We start from the raw sequence: 19243 nt of genomic DNA on the forward strand, positions 1-19243 counted from the left end.
AACCATCTCTGCCATCAAGGACATCTCCAAGAGGTGGTGCCTTAAGAAGGCAGCATCCATCATTAAGGACCCTCACCATCCGGGACATGCCCTCTTCTCATTACTACCATCAGGGAGGAGGTACAGGAGCCTGAAGACCCACACTCAACGACTTAGGAACAACTTCTTCCCCTCTGCCATCAGATTTCTGGAAGGTCCATGATCCCATGAACAGCTCCTTGTTATTCCTCTTTTGCACTATTTATTTATTTTTGCAACTTATAGTAATCTTTATGTCTTACACTGCATTGCTGCCGCAAAACAACAAATTTCACAGCATACGTCAGTGATAATAAACCTGATTCTAACATTTAGAGTTCCCTAGGTATTATAACAGAGAGATGTTCCAGTCCTGATATTCCAGTTCACAGACTTGATATCATGGAGTGGAAGTTGCCCATATGTGGTTTCTTTTAATACGGGGTAGCTGTAGCACACCAGCTCCACACAGGCTTCGACAGAGCAAAGCCTTGGCCCAGTGGATAGGGGAAAGGGGTACCAAGACAATAGGAGACCAAGCTCTGCTGCAGGGGTATTGATGGTCACACAGAAAGGTGAGCATATGTGCAGGTACACCCAGCAGGTAGGCATTCCCTCAATTGCAGGCAGGTATGTACACACACACACACACACACACACACACACACACACATACATAGATACACACATTCAGACACAACAGCCCTTGCCCTGGGAGGTGCAGTTTGGAGGTGACCCTTGCTACAGCTGGTGGTGAGGGGATTGAATGTTTAGGGTGGGGAACAGGGAACAATCGCCTGCCTTGTTCTGGACGGTGTTGAGTTTCTGGAGTCTTGCAGCTGCACTCATCCAGGCAAGTGGAGAGCACTGCATCACACTCCTGGCCTGTGGGTGATGGGGAGGGTTTGGGAGGGGGTGGGGAGGGTTGGGAGGGTTTGGGGGTAGGGAGGGTTTGGGGGAAGAGTTGGGAGGGTTTGGGGATAGGGAGGGTTTGGGGGAGGGTTTGGGGGTGGGGGGAGGGTTTGGCGGGGACGGTGTTTGGGAGTGGGGAGGGTTTGGGGGCAGGGTTTGTGGGGAGGGTTTGGGGTGGGGGTCAAGAGGCGATTTTCTAGCGGCCACAGTGTTTATTGGTTGTTCCCTCTGGTCAATGGTAACCCGCAGGTTCAGGGAAGAAAACCAAAAGCAAACTGCTGAACCATTCAGTGCCTTTTCATCGACAAGAGCCAAGGTTTTAACTGAGTTTTGCTGAAGTGAGTTTAGCGAGAACGTCAACTCATCCAGTGGCGGGGAACCTCTCTGCAGAGCAGCGGGTGGGTGGGAGACGGAGCGGGATGTTCCCCGCTGTCTCACGGAGCCTCGCCTCGCTGACACCGCCCCGAGTGTCTCCCATTTCGCCCACAGAGTCCCCGCCTCCTGGGCTCAGCCCCCCGGCCGCCCGCAGCCCACTGACTGACGTGGCAGCGGTGTTTATAGGAGGGCGTACAGCCCGGCGGAGCAGCGTTGGCGGGAGAGCCGGCGGTCGGTCGGTCAGTCGGTCAGCCAGCCTCGCCACCATGCTCATCGTCGCCCTGCTCGGTCTGTTTCAGGCGGCGTCCGGTTACAAACTCGACTTGGAGAAGCCGCCGGGACTGGCCCGGGGCAGAGTGGAGGTAAAGGCGGAGGGTGATTGTGGAGCGGTGGGACCACCGGGCGGGGTAGCCCGGACACACGGGACACCCGCTCTGTGTCACCGTGTCAGACCCTAATGATTCAAGGCTGTCATTGCTTTTCTCCGTTTTTCAGACCTGCGGAGGGTGACAGTTGACAGTCCTCACAGAGGTAAGCCACCCCACTCAATTACTTCCAAAAAAATAGCCGAGGTCTCCTGTGGACTCTGCAACAGGGAGAGCTGAACATCTCTTTTGTTCCAACTCTTCCTCCCAGCAACGGGACGGCTCCCGGGTCCAAATCCTTTCGCTGCTTCAAGGCATCGAGCTCACGGACGCGGCTGGTTTTAATGAATGAGATGTTTAAATAGCTGTTGTTTCGGGCTTGGGTCGACCAGCCAGCGAGCACCCCGCTTGCGGCTCAGGTCAGACGCGCCTCCTGGTTGCGTGCGGCAGGTGACGAGCGAGCGGGGATGCGATGCGGGCACTGACGGTCGGATACGGTGCGTTCGGGGGTTAGGCGAAAGGGTGCGGGTGAATAATCGGGGAGGTCGAAGTGAGCTCAAAGGAAACCATTGGCATGGTTGCCACAATCTGATTATAAACTGTTTTACTTGTTTTAAATAAAGATCCCAGTGAGGTAGGGAGCATTGCAAACCTGCTTCTTGCTGGGTTTACCGTCGGGGTGGGGGGGGGGGGGGGGGGGGGAGGGGGAACGTGGGAGATGAAGAATCTTACTACACACAAGGAAAAGAGGCCCAGGTAAAAAAGGGTTAATTGCTACACTCCAGGGTACAGATGGAGATCGGATAACCAACTTTCACTAACCTGAGGCACCCCAGACCTCTTACAGAAGTGATTAGTCCTACCCAATTGGTGAAGGATTCTGTGATTGATCCAGACTTCTCTCTCGCTGGTTCGATGAATCATTAGTACACACTTTGCTGGTCTTGCCTCGATTGGAAAGACTTTGGGAATTAGTCTCTGGGGCTTGTTTAATACTTTGTACCCTCATTTTCTTCATTTACATTAAAAAAAACAAAATTACAAATAGGGTTCACACAAATCCCAATATTGGATGATGGTCTGTCTGTCTGTCTCTCTCTCTCTTTCTCTCTCTGAGTCTTTAGGGTAGTGAATTGCAAAGATTCACCTATCTCTGGGAGAAGAAGTTTCTTCTGATCTTAGTCTTGAAGAGCCAATCCCTAATATTGAGGCAGAGACATCAGGTTCTAGACATCCCAGTCAGGAGAAACATCAACTCCACATCTACTCTCTCAGGATCCTAAGAATTCTCTGAGCTTCACTGAGATCAGCTCTTATTCTCCTGAACTTGAGAGTACAGGCCCAGTGTGCTTAATCGATCATTGTAGGACAAATTCCCCATCTCACGAATCAATCTGATGAACTTTGCTACATTCCCTTAAGCCTCAAGTATATCTTTCCTTGGGTAGAGAGATCAGACTACAGAACGTTCCAGGTACAGTCTCACCAGGGCCCTGTATAATTGGAGCAAGGCATATTGAAACAAGATTCTGTGACAGCCATTCCATGAAAAACACAAGGCAAAAATTGTTCCTATACCTCAGAGTTTCATTTTAAATTCATGTTCATTGGTGATTGCTGCCCACTTCTATTTAAAGGCCATTCTCAGAAGTCCAACGTTAGATATCTTCACAAAGTAAATACATTCTCAATGTGCCATTCTATCTTTTGAGATCCCAGCAACTCTGCAAGAAGTTGAGAGGATTATTTCATGTGTGGGTTTGTAATGCCTGTGTTCTTTTTGTGATCTTGCGGATGAGGAACTGAAGAAACTGCTGCAGAAGTCTCCAGCAACAATGTTACTGTTTATTTATTCCGAAGACTTCTCCAAGGAGCCTCAGCAAACAATTGTTGCAGCTCGGAGCAATCTATCACAAGACCCCGTGCTTAAAAAGGAACAACTTTAAAGTTATCCTTTTACAGCCAGTACTAAATATGCTACATTGCATCCCTTCTTTAAAAGACAAGACGGAAGATTATTTACGTATATACAATACAATTACAGATTTAACCAAATCGTTGGATATTCTAACTCTACATAAATGTGCTGGTATGACCAAAGTTTCACATGCTGCCCTTCATTTGGAAATCCCTTCAGGATTTACCTGAATTTCTATTTGGCTCCATTTCCTCTGTCTCCCCGATGTTCTACAATAGGTTTTTCTTCCAGCTCACTTTGGGAGTCATGATTGGGACCACCATTCCTTTTTTTTACTAAAAAAATTGTCTTTGTCCAAGTTTAGCCTGATTTTCATGATTGGACCCCAGTTTTGAATTTCAAACCAATGTCCAAGTATGAAGGCAGCCTCATCCACACCATTACCAGCTTCCTGAAGGTTGACATGAGCAAATGATGATGTATTCCTTTCCAGTGCTGCAGACTTTCTACACTTGCAACCTTTAACTATGCAATCCCCTCACCCCTTGGGATAGAAATGGTCAAATGTAGAGCCCCATTCATGCTTTTCTACATCTTCTGCACCTGCTTTAGCTGAGCTTGCATCCTCTTTAACTTTAAAGCCCTTGAGGGGGGGAAAATTGTGCTGGAATCCTCATCCATCTCCTTCTCATTCTCCTCTTCAGCAGTTTCCTTCAGAGTGTCATCAGTCACGTTGATTGAAAGATCATGATTAGCTCTGAATTTCACTGCTCTGTTGATACTGACTTGTCTGCTTCTGAGAAATTCCAGGCAATCAGTTCTCCTGTCAGTTTGGAACAATGTTGGGTCTCTTTGGGCTCTTCAATAGATTGAAATTAAAGGGTTATAAATCCTTTGCATCTGCCATCCTTTCATAGTATTTTGCCTTTTCAAATATGTTCTGTAGCAGAGTTGTTTACTGTAGGACTCGTGTCACTTAGGTTCACATTTTGCATTGAATATCCTTTTGTTGAGGCTGAAGTCAACAATGATGGACCAGCACGCGACCTCAGTGCTGGTTCTGCAGCCTGATGCCTTCAGGAGCAACATGCACCGGGCTTTGCCTTTCTGATCCATCATGAGAGCCAGGAATTCTGATGTTAATTGCATCTTTGAAATTTTTGTGGCTGCCCTCCATAATAATCCATGTAAGGTTCTTGACAAATAATGTTCTGCAGTTCCTTAGTCATCAGTAGATCATCTGAGGTTGTGTACAGCACTATATTGCTGTCAGTTAAGGGGATTCTCCTGAACTTTTTGTCTCTTCCATTGTGCAGCTGTATCCATGTCCGTCTCTAAGTTATGGCCATTCACCTTTACCTAAAAGTCCTGCCTCATTACATTTGGGCCACCGCCTGTGGCATCAATGCAGTTCAAATGTACCCCTGGGTATCCTCGTTCATCATAACGGTGTGACGGTCGGACACGGTGAGTTTCCAAGGTTAGGTGAAAGGGTGCGGGTGAACAATCAGGGGAAGTCGAAGTGAGCTCAAAGGAAACCATTGGCATGGTTGCCACAATCTGATTATAAACTGTTTTACTTTACAAAGAACCCACTCCCTTTGTTCAGAATTGTTTCCCTGCGTCTGAATCCTTGTGAACCTCCATCATCCACATTGTGTTTTGTCTGCCTTTGCAGAGCAACATGGCACATCCTACTTTGTTACAGAAAGCAATCAAACTGTTCTGAATGGATACAGTTGAGCTAAATCATTGCCCTGCCAATGACAGGTTTTGCCACTTCCCACACTCACAGGGCATGAGGTTTGCCCATTGAGAACATTCCATGTGATTGTGACTTGGACTCATCGAAGGAGATACCATCGTTACTGTCCGCACTGCTTTCCTCACACCTTGCACGTGTGTCTGCTTCCTGCACCATTTTCTGATGCCATTTCCCTGGTCGCCACAACCTCACACACCTTTCAGATGTGAGCTCCAGTGTACTGAAGAGCTTGTCCTGAACATACTCATTGGCAAGGTCAGGAACACATCGATCTCATAAAGTACAATGTAGAAACATGCCAACGTTTCTTTAATTCAACAATTAATTCACTGATCATTTCTCTGGATTTTTGGTTGCGGGTTCCACATTTATAATTTGCAAAATTTTCTGACAGCACTGGGTTAAAGTGGCTCCAGGATATTTCAACAACATCATTGAACCAGGTCTCAGCCAGACAGCGAGGAGCTGGTAGGTTGACTGGAAGATTAGCTTCAGTAACGTGATCATTACTTCTCTCTCCTGTAACGTCAGTAGTGTTGATGGCATGAAAGAACAGTTACAAATAGGTACAGAACACCATTTTCCCCCCAATATATAGTTCAGTTATATAATTAGCAAATATAAAGTACAGTACATTGATTCCAAGTTTTACCTAACACTCCGGTTCAGGAGCTGCAGAAATAACATGATGGTCAATTCCAGCACGGTTTGGCAAGTATCTACAGGCATTTGTTACTATCCAGAGAATCGTTAACCATGTGATCCTGAGCTTAGTGAGGTAGCAGCCACTGTCACACTTCTACAGCCCGTATTAAGACACTGCAGAGATGCAGCTTGTTGTGGGTGCAGTGCTGATTGTGAACAGTGATTTGTTACTTCAAGGCTGCTGCTGCTCTAAGGACTGCATCATGTTGCCAACTGCAGTCATGTGTTACAGAAAGTTCCAGAAAGTTCCAGAGACCACCTCATGTTAACTTTGGAAGAGAGAAGAATCAAACGTAAGAGAATTGTTCATTTTTAAATGAAGTTTCCTTGAGGAGAGAAGGGTTTCTCTTGTGAAAAATTGACTTAATTTTGCTGGAAACTAATGAGCTCTGTTTTATTTTGCCTCTGGTTCACAGGTGAAGGCTTTCGTTCAGGAAGACTTGCCTCTTTAGTATCCTTTTGAGAAACCAGGAATACTTATAAAGTCCACAGTAGAAAGATATTAATAACTTGACTCTAATGGGAAAATATTAGTCCTCATGGCCCACCTTGCCCATTAGAGGTGCCACTTATTAAGCTGGCCACCTGCTGTAATTAGCCAGGTCTGGTACATTCTGAGCTGCCCAATTTGGGAAACAGGCTGTCCATCCAGTGAGACGAGACAGGCAGTGGCTGTGGATTGAAGAGAAAGTTTCTGATTGGTGGGAGAGTGGGCTGTTGTATCGTCACTAACTTAGCTGAGATGAAACAATTCAACGGACCCTGGAGTTGAAACGGGGTGTCGTTCAGCTAGTCAGTTAGTCAGTGTGTTCATGATCTGGTCTCTCCTGATGCTGATCTTTGGGCAAAAGTGTGAGAAGGGGTGGGGTTTGGCCAGAAATCGTTCCTGTGCGAACCTAGTGTCTGTGTCCATGATGGTTCAAACTTTCCTGACCTCCTGCTAAAGCCACAACTTGGTGTTGAAGTACATCCCAGGAGCGACCCCTGAGCTCCTGCTGCTGAACTACAGTCTTGAAGAACTGGATGTAAGATTTTCTCAAATTTGACATTGTTGTGATTTTTTTCATTTTGTGATGGGTATGGATAACGTTGCCACAGATTGTACTTTGGTCGGGTACAACACAAGGTTAGCTTCCCCTACTTTGCCCAATAATACTCACCACAGATTAGGATCCTCCCCATCAACCCATCGTTCCCAATTTTCCATCCCATGGGGACTCAGACTTATGACCACATTACAATCAATCCTGGTTTGTAGAGCTCAGCACCTCCCTTGATAAGTTGCAGGGTGAAACAACTGATCCACCTGGGACACTCTGATATGCATTGGTTGAGCATAAATATGCCAGTGTACGGATGCTGAAAGATGGTGGGATGAAGTGAGCTGTGGGCAGGAGACCAGGTAAAGGGAGAGAGAGATTCCTGAAGAGAGATGAGACTTTTGGAATGGTAATTTGAGGCTTCCCATGAAGAAGAGGAGAAACGAACAATCCAGTAGTCAGGGGCAGGTACCAGATGAAACTCAACCCAGCCCACGACAGGAGGATCTCCCCGCACTGGTATCCATGTGGGTCCGAATGACATTTCTTGACCAATTACCACATTCACAACCTGGCATTGACTTACTTCCCTGGAGTGGATCCTGAGCTCATACTCTTGAACTACGCTTACCAGGAACTGGATGTAAGAAATCAATTATTTATATATTTCCTCTCTTTTTGTTGTTGATCTAAGTGAGCAACAGCTTGTGAATGGAACATGTTTGTTTTTGCAACCCAGTGTCGGAGTTATGCACACCTGGGCGTTACGGCAATGGTTAAATTAAAAATAAAGTCCAGATTCTGTTCCAGCAGTGTGCTGCCAGAGGCAAACGTCATTAACAGGATATAAAAAATACTCAGCTTGAGCAGCATTCTGTGGCTTCTCTATACAGCAGTTGTGTATGTGCTTTGTGGTTCTTAATAAGCCTGATTATTCTCAAATTTCCTTCAATTCAAATCTTTTTCTTGTCTCCACAGCGAGTTAACCTTATGCCTATGACCAGGAAAGAGATCAACGAATTACTGCTGAAACTGGGATTTTATAAGAAGGAGAGTCCCAATGCGCCAGTGCCACCCGAATTCCTCCATGCACCAATGGCAGGAAAACCTGTCAGCCAAACTGTGGCCAAACCCTTTCAAGAAGTTGTGACTGAGAAATCGGAAGAGTCTGATGAGTTGAAGCAAGATCTGTAGATGATTGTTGTAGTGTTATTGCTTTGTCTCCTAATCACAGGGCAGGTACAAGTGAATTGTAAATCTAATGGTTCTTGTTTTGGTTTGAGTCTTGAGTTCTCATTACTATCTGTCTGCTAGCAACACCTTGTTTCTTTTTAATTTCCACTAATGGGCATATTGCCTCTAGCCTCCTGTTGATGGATTCGGTTTGGCTGGTTTACTGGGGTCAGTTGATGTTCATGGAATTATCACAAGCAGCAGAACTGGTTAATTGCTTCGTGGAGTCTTCCCCAGACCATGCCCCATGATCTGCTGTGTGCAATCTAAATACCCAACTCTAGGGGCTAAATACCCCCCTCAAACTAGCAGGGTCCCAGCTTCTGCCCTGATGTGTGTAAAGTTAGCTAACGGTCAGGGTGTCACACTTAGTAGTAGCCTCTCTGCTTTCCGTATGCTGAGCACCACCCTGGAGACTGTCTGCACACTGGGGAAGGATTGGATTGTGAAGATCTTACTGTCCAGCTGCTCTCGGAGGTGGGAATTACACTTGTACAAAAGCAACGGTAAGGGGCTCTGGGCCAGGAAAGAACAAATAGCTGGAAAATGAAAGTCAGGATATCTAAGTAAGGATCTGACTATTAAACCTGTGAATGGTGTGAAGGGAGGGTGGGGTCTACTGATTATTACTGCCACCACATTGTTTTACTCAGTTTTTCCTCCAACCTGGTCTAATGCCAGCAGTTCTTGGCTCTTTGTAGACAACAGGGGGTGCTGGAGACTGAAATGTGTATATTTGGTCCTCATGCCTTCTGCACCCACTCCTGGCCTTTCACCGTTTGATCGCAGTAAAACATCATTTGCCAGTGGCCAGATATCTGGAATGCTCTGTTCAGAGAATGAAGAGGGGTTTTATTGCTGTTTTACTGGAGATATTGTTTCTCTCCCGTCCCGGTGCTGGGGATAGAGGGTTGGCTGACCTTGAACAGAGATGTGGCATTTCATCACTTTAACTGCTCACCAGTATCTATACCAGAGGTGAAACCCTCAGCTGCAACATTGTTTACTTTGCTTCTAGGTTTTAAACTTGGCATTCCACTTAAGGGAAGGGAAATGGAAACAAATATTTTTTTCAATTACAATCAGTGATTTTTGTTAATATGTGTAACTGAGATGTTAATGGAGAATGTGTCGACCTTGCTGTTAGCTGACCGAGGTTCTACAGAAGAGATTCCTGCCCAGTCTCAGATATCTATGATCCATTCAAATCATTCTTAACTTGCAAGAAAAGCAGAATATGTTTGAAATACTCAACAGGTCAGGCAACATCTGTCTATGTTTCAGGTCGATGATCTTTTAAATGGCCTGCTGAGCGTGTCAAACATCTCTGTTTATTTTGGATTTCCAGCAGCTGCCATATTTTGTTTCTGCTGTTTTAACTTGTAATTTTTCTTTACATGCTATAGCACTTTGAGGTTCCAGAAATATTGCATTTTATTTCACAGTTCATTCTGAACCTGCCCGATGTGACTAAACTTGACAGGCACCTCAGTCTGGGTAGGTGCCATTTGTACACGAGTGCCCCCTGTTCTCAAGGGAACTGAATGAAGCTCTCAGCTTAAAGGTAATCACGCTGAGAGCAGAGGTAGAATGTTCCCAAGGACTAAAGGCACGGCGTGCAGGGCACCACCAGTCCAAGGTTGGTTTCTGTTCCTGGTTCACAATAAAATACAACAATTCCTACACAAACTGTCCGTTTACTGCTGTGGGTGAATGTCTGATTCAATGGCAGCTGTGTGAATTTTTGGAGAAGGGAATACACTCTTAGAATCCTGTCCTCACAGGCTTCCCCCCCTCACAGCTGACCTTCCAATTAACCAGGGGAGACTGCTTGAAACTGCTCTCTTTGATGAAAGTCTAGGAGGTTCAGTGAGATCATTTGTGAGTGGACTCAGCCAGCAGGAGAGATGGTGCGGGGAGAAGGATCATTCTTGAACAGCATGTCAGTGAACCTACTGTACAAGGGCAAATGCTATCCTGGATCTGGTCCTGTGCAATGAGACAGGTAAAATTAACGATCTTGTACTTGGGGATCCTCTTGGAAAGAGTGATCAGTTTGATGATTGTATTTCTCATACAAATGGAGGGTGCAATAGTTTGATCTAAAACCAGCGTATTATGCCTGAACAAGGGAGACTACAATGGGATGAGGAAGGAGGTGGCTAGCATAGACCGGGAACACAGGCTATACGGAGGGACAGTTGAGGAAAACTTTCAAAGAGATTTTTCACGGTGCTCAACAAAAGTATATTCCAGTTAAAAGCAAGGACAGTAAGGGTGGGGAGAGCCAGCCATGGATAACTAAAAGAAATGAAAGAAGGAATCAAGCTAAAAGCTTGTACATACAAAGTCGTCAAAAGTAGTAGGAAACTGGAAGATTGGGAAGGCTTTAAAAAGCAACAAAGAACCACTAAACAAGCAATAAGGAAAGGGAGGATAGATTATGAAAGTAAACCAGCACAAAATATAAAAACAGATGGTAAAAGGTTTTATAATTATATAAAGCGGAACAGGGTGGCTAAAGTGAACGTAGGTCCCTTGGACGATGAGAAAGGGGAATTAATTTTGGGTTATTTGGAAATGGCTAAGGCCTTGAAAGTCTAGTTTGTGTTGGTCTTCACGGTGGAGGACAGGTCTAACATGCCAAAGGGAGATGTTATGGATGCGATGGGAGGTGAGGACCTCGATACACTCACTGTCAGTAAAGAGGTAGTGATGAGCAAACTAGTGGGCCTAAAGGTAGACCGGTCCCCTGCTCCTGATGGGATGCATCCCAGGGTACTGAAGGAAATGACGGAAGTTATAGTAGAGGCATTTGTGATAATTTACCAAAATCCTCTGGAGTCTGGGCAGGTCCCAGTGGATTGAAAGACAGTGAATGTCACGCCACTGTTTAAGAAAGGATGTAGGCAAAAGGCAGGTAATTATAGGCCAGTTATCTTAACATCTGTAGTCAGGAAAATGCTTGAAGCTATCATTGAAGAAATAGTGAGACATCTGGATAGAAGTGGTTCCATCAGGCAGACACAGCATGGATTCAGGAAGCGCAGGTTCTGTTTGACAAACTTACTGGAGTTCTTTGAGGATATAATAAGTGCATTGGATAGAGGGGAACAGGTGGATGTTGAATACTTGCTTTCCATAAGGTGCCGCATAAAAGACTTATCCATAAGATAAGGATGCATGGAGTTGGGGGTCATGTATTAGCATGGATAGAGGATTGGTTAACCAACTGAAGGCAGAGAGTTGAGATAAATGGGTGTTTCTCTGGTTGGCAATCAGTGGTGAGCGGGCTGCTGCAGGGGTCGGTGCTGGACCTGCAACTGTTCATGATATACATTAATGATTTGGAAGAGGGGCAGAGTGTAGTGTATCTAAGTTTGCTGATGACACTAAATTGAATGGAAAAGCAAATTGTGCAGAGGTTGTGGAGAGTCTGCAGAGAGATATAGATAGGTTAAGTGAGTGGGAAAGGGTCTGCAGATGGATTAAGATGTTGGTAAATGTGAGGTCATCCACTTTGGAAGGAAAAATAGATCAGATTATTATTTAAATGGTGAAAAATTGCAGCATGCAGTTGTGCAGAGGGACTTGGGAGTGCTTGTGCAGGAATTGCAAAAGGTTGGTTTGCAGGTGCAACAGGTTATCAAGGCGGCAAATGGAATGTTGGCCTTCATTGCTAGAGGGATCGAATTTAAGAGTAGGGAGGTTATGCTGCAACTGTACAGGGTACTGGTGAGGCCGCACCTGGAGTACTGCGTGCAGTTCTGGTCTCCTTACTTGAGGAACGATATACTGGCTTTGGAGGTGGTGCAGAGGAGGTTCACCAGGTTGATTCTGGAGATGAGGGAGTTAGCCTATGAGGAGAGAGAGAGTCACCTGGGACTATACTTGCTGGAATTCAGAAGAATGAGGGGGGATCTTATAGAAACATATAAAATTATGGAAGGGATAGATGAGATAGAGGCAGAAAAGTTGTTTCCACTGGTAGGTGAGACTAGGACTGGGGGACATAGCCTCAAGATTTGGGGAAATAGATTTAGGATGGAGATGAGGAGAAACTGCTTTTCCCAGAGAGTAGTGAATCTGTGGCATTCTCTGCACAGGGAAGCAGTACCTCATTAAATATATTTAAGATGCAGTTAGATAGGTTTTTGCATAGTAGGGGAACTATGAATTATGGGGAAAGGCAGCTAGGTGGATCTGAGTCCATGATCTTACTGAATGGCGGAGCAGGCTCGACGGGCCAGATGGCTGATTCCTGCTCCTATTTCATATGTTCTTATGATCACATGTTTGGTCCCTGATTAGTGCTGAGTTAAAGCCCTCAGAGTAGTAGGCTAGCACCATGTTCTGATCTCAAGGGAAAAGTAAACCAGGAGTCCTGGTTGTCTATTGGTGAGAGCTGCCGGAAAATCTCACTCCAAATTGAATAGTGTTAAACCAGAAAATATTACACAGTGCAGTAATATTGCATTGTGTATGAGCATATGAGTTTAGTTGTGAAAGCTCCATGGTCACTCAGTGACCAATCTGCAATAAATCACAATGCATTGAGTGTTCCACTGGAGACAGACAGAGAAACTGCACAACTTATAAATGTATGAGAAATGACAGACAGGAAGAGATATACAGCACAGAAACAGGCCATCTGTGTGCATTCCAACCATTGGGTCCCTTTCTATTCTAATTCCATTTACCTGTACTTGGTCCATAGCCTTCTACACCCTTGGTGAATCAAGTGCAAACCAGGATACATCTTGAATGTTGTGAGAGTCTCTATCTCCGCCACCCCCTCAGGCAGATTCCATCCACCCTCTGGGTGAAAATTTTCTTCCTCAGATCCCCTCTAAACCTACTAATCCTGACGTTAAACTTACACCCGCTGTGGGAAAATGTTCCTCATTATCCACCCTACCATGCCCCTCATTGTTTTATGTACCTGGATCATGTTTCCCTCAGCCTCCTCCGCTCCAAGGAAAACAAAGCCAGTCTCTCTGCCCAGTCCCTGCTCACAACCAAACGCTCCATCCTGGATAATGTCCTGGTGAATCTCCTCTGCGCCCTCTCCAGAGCAATCACGTCCTTCCTATAGTCTGATGCCCAGAACTGCCGCAGTACTCCAGCTGGGTCCTAACTAATCTTTTATATAGTTGCACAATAATATCCCTGCTCTGATACACTGTGCCCCTGCCAATGAAGATTGGTGTCCTGTGTGCCTTTGTAACCACATTCTCGATGTGCAGCTGCCTTCAGGGCTAATAGGTCTTGTTCACCCCTGTCCCTCTGTTCTCCGATACTTCCTAGGCCCTACCACTCATTGTGTATACCCTAGTCTTATTATTCTTCCCAAAATACATCATCTCACACTTATCAGGATTAAATTCCAGCTGCCTTTGCTCTGCCCATTTTAAGATTATTCTCCTCACTATCAACACCACCAATTTTTCTGCCATCTGCAAACTTATTAATCATACCCCTTCCATTCAATTCAAATCATTAATATATCTAACAAACTGTAAGGGCCCCAGCACTGATCCCTGTGGTACACCACAGGTTACAGGCTGCCAATCACATAACAACTCTCCACCATCACTCTCTGGTTACCAAGCCAATTTTGGATCCAATTTACCAACAGATTCCAATATTTCTAATCTTTTGGACCAGGTTCCCAGTTGGGACCTTTCGAAGCTCTTACTGAAGTCAATGTAGACAATGCAACTCCATTACCCTCATCAATACGTTTCATTGCTACTTCAAAAAATTCAATCAAATTGGTTAGATAGGATTTCCCCTTAAAAATGCTTTATTGACCATGATTAATCCAAGAGTAGATTAATCCTGTCCCTCAGATCCTTTTCCAATAACTTCCCTACCACTGACATTAGATTTACAGGCCTTTAATTATTAGGCTTGTCCCTGCTCTCCTTTCTAAATAAAAGTAGCATGTTTGCTGTCCTCCAGTCATCTGGCACCTCACCTGTGGCCAGTGAAGATTTAAAGATCTTTTTCAGAGCCCCAGCAAGCTTCTTCCTTGCCTCCCATTACAGCCTGGAATAATCTCATTAGCCCCTTGGGAATTGTCCACCTTTAGGTCTGCTAAGACATCCAATACCTTCAATGGTAACTTGTCCTAAAGAGTCACTGCACCTCCACCCTCCCCCCACCCCCTAAATTCTTCAACTACAATATCCCATCATAAGAGAAGATCTCATTTGAGACATCACCTACATCCTCTGGCCCCATACACAGATTAACACTTAGGTCCCTGGTTACACTCTTGCCCTTTAACAAAGTCATAAAATGGTTTGGGTTTTCCTTAATCTCGTTCACCAGTGACATTTCATGTCCCCTTTTTCCTTTTTAAATAACCCCATCAAACGCTTTACTCATATAAGGTTTCGCCCTATCTCAGTTCTCTATAGCTGCCAAATGCTTCCTTTTCTTGTCTTTATCCAACTCTCTATCCCCTGACATCCAGGGTTCCTTGGACTTGTCCTTACTATACACCCTCATGGGAACATGTTGGTTCCGAATTCAATTTCACCTTCTTGTCAAACAGACGGACTGATGAGTTCACTTCAGAAAAGATATTGTTCTGGAATTGAATTATTCAGCAGATGGTCCCATTAATGTGCCTTTACCAGTCTCATTGAACTTCTGGACCAAAGTGTTTCCTTGGCTTAAAATCTACATGGATTTAACTTTATGTGTTTATTTTACTTTGGGTTGAAACCTTCCAGTCCCTCCTGTATGAAGATTACGGAAGTGTTTTACCAAGTAATGAGTGAACTGAACATGTGAAATGGTCCAATTATGTTTTAAGAAAAATGGTTGACTTGCAGCCCTCATGTTCTGTTGAAAGTTACTTTGTTCCTGTTATCTAATGTAAGGGAAGGAAACACGGGCACTGCACACAGAGAGGCAGGCACCAAGGTGTGACATATACATTCGCAAAACAATCCCACAATGGACTACAAAGCACAGCAGTTTCATCCCACGATTATAACTTAAAATTAAGTGACCTTTCTACAATAAGGATGGTAATCTTGATGTCCATGCTTGTGGTGACACCGGCCCTACTGGAGAGTGATTCCCTTTGCACCATAGAGAAGAACCACCAGTTTTGGCTCTTTTCAGGGAACTGTCAATGGAAAATTTAATTTGAGGCCACATTCACAGCTGTTTGTAAAAGTCTTTATAATGCTGGCACTAGTCTGATCAATGCACTTGAAAAGAGGCAAATCTTGTTGCATTTTATAAAAGATATTTAATTCTTAAAAGTTTCATGTTTACTCTCTCACCCTGCATTAACATCGTTTAAAACCTCTCTAAAGAAAACTGAAACATTTCAATCAACTTCTAACAATTCAGACTCAGAAGCTGCTATAAACTACAACATGGATCAAATGAAACCTGCATTGGAGTTGGTTTTAGCAAAGATAATGGAAGGCTGCTTTCCAGACAAAAAGCTTTTCTCACTGCTTTATGAGGTATTAGCACCCCTTCCTATGCTAAAGCTGGGACCTGCATTAGCAATGGGTGCCCCAACCACATCAGCCAGCCCTGCTTAAGAGTCATCCTGTGAACGCTCCTCCCCAAGGGAACAGTACTTCCTTTTTGCTCTGTTGTACTTCACCAGGATTTTCAGAGATATACGTGAAAAGCTAAAAACAGTCCTTTGATAGATCAAACTTACCTGAAGACAGTCCCCAGGTTTTGACAGGATTCCATTCCTTAGAACTGTTTGTAATTTGAACTGTTCATGTTGGAAAATGAACACAGTGAGTGGGAGAGGTTCACCGAAACGGCTGTGAGCCTGCTCAGTGCTCCCGGCTCTGCTCGGCTCCACCCAGCCCCCAGTTGATGTGGCTCATCGATTGGTGGGCGGGAGAAGACGCGGGAGTGCCCCATTCCGTTCCCACCTGGCGGAAGATGCCTACAGCACCGCAGCAGCCGGCAAATCCATCCCCATCCATCCCGCTGTTCTCGCTCGTATGTCGTGGCTCTCCGTAAGGAGCTGTATTTCAAATGTTTCCGTGAAATGTAAAAACAGGGAATGCAACCTTGTCTTAACGAGTGCATTTCTACTGTAAATAGGCATAGAGTCATCCAGCACAGAAACAGGCTCTTCAGCTCACCAAGTGTGGACTCATTAAGAACCCATTTGCACTAATCCAACATTAATCCCATTTTATTGTTCCTACATTCCCATCAACCCACTCATCCTCACATGAGGAGCAATTTCCCAGTTAACCCACCAACCTGCATATCTTCTGGGCCTGGGTGGAAACTTGAACACCCAGAGGAAACCCACGCAGTTACAGAGAAAACAAGCAGCCACCAGAGGTCAGGATTGAACCTGTTCCGCCTCGGGAACCTCCTTAGGAATTGCTGTGAACTGCATTATCCAGGCCTCGTCTGCCAGTAACAGTTTATTAAAACAAGGCATGAAAGTCAAAAATTCTCATCCAACTCCAATGCCATCTGATTTCTGACAAGCTGGGTAAGAAGTTGGGTGAGCATTCGAGTTGTGACTGGATTGTGGCAGTGCTCTGCAAGTTACCACTGGAGGGCGGTAAGTGACTGGAGAATGACCCACTTGTTCATTGCTGCTACCCAGTATTTCAATCAACTGAACTAAGGACTTGACCGAGAGTATTGCACAGAATGCGTGTGTTGGGTGCTTCTATACTGGCGTTAACTTTACCACGTACAGGTCAGATAGCACAGAATCCTAGTCAGCTGTTGCAGCAAAAACAATTTTAAGCAAAGAATGTAAAGTGAACCAAGAAATGGTGCTCAACTAAGATCGAAGTTTATATTTCAAATAAAACTCTTGCATTTGTTCATGTTTATAAATGGACAATGTCTGCCAAATTGATACTATTATGCCCTTCATATGCTAGTTCAATATAATTGAATGTTAGGCTTTGCAGGGCACAAATTATGGCATCAATTGGAGTATCATACAGCAAGCAATGAATCAAAGAGTCAAGGTAATATTTAAGAAGAATTTTAAAGACAACACTGAGCCCATGAGTTGGAGGTGGGGCAGAGCATATGATTCACAGCAGTCTATTGCAAGCAAATTCAGTTTTTTACTCAGACACCATCACAGTGTCTTAGACATTTTTTACTCAGAAATCAGTGGGTGTGTGGAACGCACTCTCTGCAGAGGTTGTGGGGGCAGATACATTAGGGACATTTAAGAGACTCTTAGATAGGCACATGAATGATAGGAAAATAGGGGGCTATGTGGGAGGGAAGGGTTAGATAGATCTTAGAGCAGGATAGTATGTTGGCACAACATTGTGGGCTGAAGGGCCTGTACTGTGCTGTAGTGTTCTATATTCTATAGTCTATTAAACAGCAGAGGAAACAAACTACAGCAACTTCTCCAGAAAATTGCACTGAATAGGAACAATTGCACATTCATTATGGGCATGAAGTCAATCTCACTCCTTTAAACCAGTCATCATTAAACTTGACTGACACAAGGCAGTCACCCAGTCATTTCCACTTACTCTGACAATAGCATTGTCACCATAGGAAGCTATTTTTAAAAAAGTGGATGTTGAAAATCTAAAATAAAGTGGTGGGATTATACAGCAAATTTGCCTGGAAGTAAAATTTGGAGAAGACCAGTTAATGTTTTGGTAAGATAACTTTGCTTTGAATTTAGTATTACAATTTATCACTGAGTTGTTTACTAACACAGATGGGAAGTGACTGGTTTCATGTGCATAACTGAAGCACAAAATATTGTGGATGCTGGAAATCTGGAAGTAAAACAGAAAATGCAGGGAAAACTCAGAGGGGTCAGGCAGCATCTATAAAGAAAGGAATAGAGTTTATGTTTCAGGTTGATGATCATTCTTCTCCTTCAGCACTTGTTAGTTACAAAGGTGCAGCTAGTCCAGCCCCTGGCTCCTGGCTTCAGTGGCCGGGGTTCAATCCTGACCTCAGTGCTATCTGTGCAGGAGTTTGCACATTCTCCTTGTGACTGCATGGGTTTCCTCCGGGTGCTCTGGCTTCCTCCCACACCCAAAAGATGTGTGGGTTGATAGGTTAATTGGCTGCTGTAAACTGCCCTGAGTGTGTTGGTGAGAGGGAGAATCTGGGAGATGATGGGAATACGGGGAGGAAAGAAATGGGTTAGGTTATTGTAAATGGGTGCCTGATGGTCAGCACAGATTCGATGGGCCAAAGGGCCTGTTTCCATGCTGTATCCCTATCTCTATGATTCATTTTACTGTTTTCATTTCCTGTTGGTGAGCATTGTATTGTGGACAGTTTATTGCCATATCCTAGTTTTACTGACATTTACATCTTTGAAATTTTATCATTTTAATTTGTCAGCGGTTCTTCCTCTCCTGTCTCACTGGTGCTGTTGCATTCAAAGTTAAACTTCAGTAATGTTGTTCGGGATGAAGCTGAACAGTAAATGTTGACAAGTTTTTTGGCATTTGGCAAATTATAACCGAGACCCATGCTATCCACGAGTGAAATCAACAGGATGCAATTTCACCAAAAGCATGAGTCCTTTTCTAATATTTTTCCTGTGTACCTGAAGGTAACTAACTTAATCATGGGAATGAGAATTGAATCTGAGTTGGTGTTGTGTGGCAGACCAGCTGGTGTATTTTGCCATTGTACCATTGAACAGGATTTGGTTCATTAATGGAGCTTTTTTCCCCACAAATTGGCCTCTAAAACTGCAAAGATAACTAGAAAGCTTACAGGAGAAATAAATGCCGAAAACTGTAACACATTTTATTACAAAAAAATTAAATTATTAAAGTTATAATGGTGTTGAATGATGCTTTAGGTCTGGATTCCAAAACTGGACCTTGCTAATGATAGGGAAGAAGATTCTTTCATCGAGAGTATAGATTGTTCAAGCAGCTGT

At 44.4% G+C, this 19243-nt stretch overlaps 1 protein-coding gene across 1 annotated transcript; it reads left to right on the plus strand.

The window, feature by feature from the left end:
* Positions 1-1471: 1471 nt before the first annotated feature.
* Positions 1472-10014, plus strand: selenom (selenoprotein M). The gene is made up of 5 exons (XM_052032262.1): positions 1472-1667; positions 1801-1836; positions 6475-6509; positions 7005-7083; positions 8077-10014. Exons 1-5 carry the CDS (start codon positions 1572-1574, stop codon positions 8290-8292), a joined length of 462 nt encoding a protein of 153 aa, XP_051888222.1. The 5' UTR covers positions 1472-1571; the 3' UTR covers positions 8293-10014.
* Positions 10015-19243: the final 9229 nt, after the last annotated feature.

Source organism: Pristis pectinata, chromosome 17, assembly GCF_009764475.1.
Source record: "Pristis pectinata isolate sPriPec2 chromosome 17, sPriPec2.1.pri, whole genome shotgun sequence".
Classification (NCBI taxonomy): Eukaryota; Metazoa; Chordata; class Chondrichthyes; order Rhinopristiformes; family Pristidae; genus Pristis; species Pristis pectinata.